This window comes from Etheostoma spectabile, chromosome 20 (assembly GCF_008692095.1).
Source record: "Etheostoma spectabile isolate EspeVRDwgs_2016 chromosome 20, UIUC_Espe_1.0, whole genome shotgun sequence".
In the NCBI taxonomy this organism is placed as follows: domain Eukaryota; kingdom Metazoa; phylum Chordata; class Actinopteri; order Perciformes; family Percidae; genus Etheostoma; species Etheostoma spectabile.
Window position 1 is genome coordinate 12,869,326 of NC_045752.1, and position 2,638 is coordinate 12,871,963.

General features: G+C 42.9%; 1 protein-coding gene across 2 annotated transcripts in view; it reads right to left on the bottom strand.

Moving 5' to 3' along the window:
• arhgef10 (Rho guanine nucleotide exchange factor (GEF) 10) overlaps positions 1 to 2,638 on the bottom strand; it is a 58,488-nt gene that overhangs the window by 16,974 nt on the left and 38,876 nt on the right. For both annotated transcript variants that reach the window (XM_032500558.1, XM_032500556.1), the window contains 2 exons: positions 2,320 to 2,537; positions 1,501 to 1,658 (listed from right to left, as the gene is read on the bottom strand). In XM_032500558.1, coding sequence (XP_032356449.1) covers positions 1,501 to 1,658; positions 2,320 to 2,537 — 376 coding nt within the window. The remainder of the gene's footprint in view (positions 1 to 1,500; positions 1,659 to 2,319; positions 2,538 to 2,638) is intronic.

The window sequence follows — 2,638 nt, forward strand, 5'->3', positions numbered from 1 at the left end:
CCTCCCGCACAAGTTCCGGCTCCTTTCCCCACAGAAAAGTGACATTCCACGTCCCCAGAGCCAGCCTCTGCCGCTGGGGTCTGGTCCGTCGAGGCCCGCCCCCAGTGGTTTCTCCCAAAGGTGGTGGGCCCATGGGACGGAGAGATAGGTGCCACGTAGCTTTTTTTGGCTGTGCCCGGTTCTGTGGCAAACCCTGCCACCAGGCGCTCACTGACGAGCCCTCCGTCTGGGCCTGGCTCCAGACCAGGGCCACGGGCTTCCTCCATGCAGGATCACTCCATCTCCCTCTCGGTGCTTCATAGTGTTTTTTTATAAAACATGCCTCTAGCAATAGTGGCGTCACATGATAGTGGTACCAATACTTATATTTGGCGGACAAGAATTACACGGAGTTTGAGTCCTCATGTTCTGAAAATATGTACTTATCTTTACCCACAATATGTGCCACAGAGAAAAAGCAGACAAAGACAGAGTAAACCACTGTGACAGACCAAGGAGGATACTAAGAGACCTCTGTTTTCACTGATATGAAAGCCAATAAGAGATGAAACTAAACACAGAATGTGAAAGACTGTGGGAAGAGTGCAGCTCAGATCTGCTCCGCACTGACGTGTCTGTTCTCGTCTGGGGAGGGAAGACGTTAAATAGGTCACTGCAAACAGATTGGCTTCTCGCAGACAACCGAGCAAACGGAAACAGAATGTCAGCACAGAGCAAAGGAGACCCCTTGACCTTGCGGAACACAGTGAGCCTCTGACTTACACAGTAATGGCAACCCAGCAACAAAGAAAATAGCAGTTAGAGCAATAAACCACAAAAGACAATCTCAGCGTATGTTTCTCCCTGAATAACCCCTTTCATTCAGTGTTGCCAAATGTTTCAGCATTGTAACACATCAAACGTTCCGCCCATAATTCATCAAATATGGGGCTGGTTGTTTTTGGAAAATTAGGTCAGCAGAAGTGTGTTAAAAGTTGATAAACAACAAAAAAACAAACAACAAAAAACAACAAAGTTCCCAAGTCAGCAACAGTGTTTTTTTGGGTGCAGTCTTTAGGCCATTATTTCTATAGGACAGTTTAGACATTTAACGGGAGAGAGAGAGAGAGAGAAAGAATGACATGCAGCAAAGGGCCGCAGGCCAGAGTCCAACCCTCGGCCGCTGCGGCGAGGAGTAAACCTCTGTACTACATGGGCGCCCACTCTACCAGATGAGCTATCCAGGCACCCAGCAACAGTGCTTTTATTCATGTACATCGCTAATTATGGTTGAGGGTTACAAAACCCAGGCCTGGTGCAGACTCAATGTTGAGGTAAACACAGCACATCGACACAGAATCTAATTAACTCAATGAATGCATTTCTATTTCACACAACAACAGTGATGTAACCTAGTAATTGCCCTAATTTTAGCTGGTTAAGAGTTTCAACAAACGACAGAATTCTGAGATCAGATGAGATACACAAATTGACAAGTCCCTCCCCTTCTGAGACACACACCTTGTGATCTGGAGTAGACTGCCACAGTGCCGCTGACCAGGCCGACGTACAGACAGTGTTTCTTATAGACCAGGCTGGTGACGGTGGACTTGTCTGGGGTAAAGAAATGCTGCAGACGTACTTTCTTGGACCGCTGGCTGCTCTTATACACAATGATGCTGATCAGGACAGGAGATAAAATAGACCAAACTTCAAACTTTGTGCTTCTTTTATAAACACCTCTACATGCATGTTATCAAAAACAGTTTGGCAATTGATACAGTTTTTACAGAAACGATTGCCTGTCATCTGAATTTACCATGTTGTTCTAGCTGTTCTATATTTACCTTTTCCCCACTTAAACATTATTTCCACATTACTGATGATTATTTATCTAAAATCTAAGTGTGAAGGTATTTTTTGAAAGCACCAATTGTCAACTCTCGCCCAGCCCTATTTTAATATGTAACTTCCTACAATTACAAGAGAGCTTTTTGACAACCTGTAGCAAACACCCTTTCATGATGGTCCATTGAAGTTAGTGGACAAGTACCATAAATGTATTGACCACTATGTTAGATCGCCCTCTGTACAATAAACTTTGGTGCGAAATAAAAAGTCTAGAAATACACCCTTGTTTTTTGATCTTGAAATTTACTATTAATATATGCATAACTAAAACCTGATATTTATAATTTATGGATGCATAAGTCAAAGTAAAAAAGTAACATATTGCATGGTGTGTAGGTACAACTGACTCAAAAAAAACGTTTATTGTAACTTGTATTGTAATTTGTAGACATTAAAAGGCCCACTTTAGTAAGTACACGGTGCCTGTACCTGCCCTCCTCCATGCCCAGACAGACACTGGGAGAATCGCTGGCCTTCACATGGCTTTTTTCGGGAACATTCCCGGCATTCTCCTGGGGTTGCTCTGAAGGGACGAAGGCCATGCAGAGGATACGGGACTCTACATTGAAACATTCAGTCACCTTAGGGCTGGAGCTCTGCATGGCTACTATGGATATCTGCCCCATCTGGTTGGTGCAACTTGCAACCTAAAAATATATAAAAAATAGTAAAAGATGAATAAATGAACCTCTCTATAAAACAACATATTTTATATATATATATATATATATATATATATATATATATA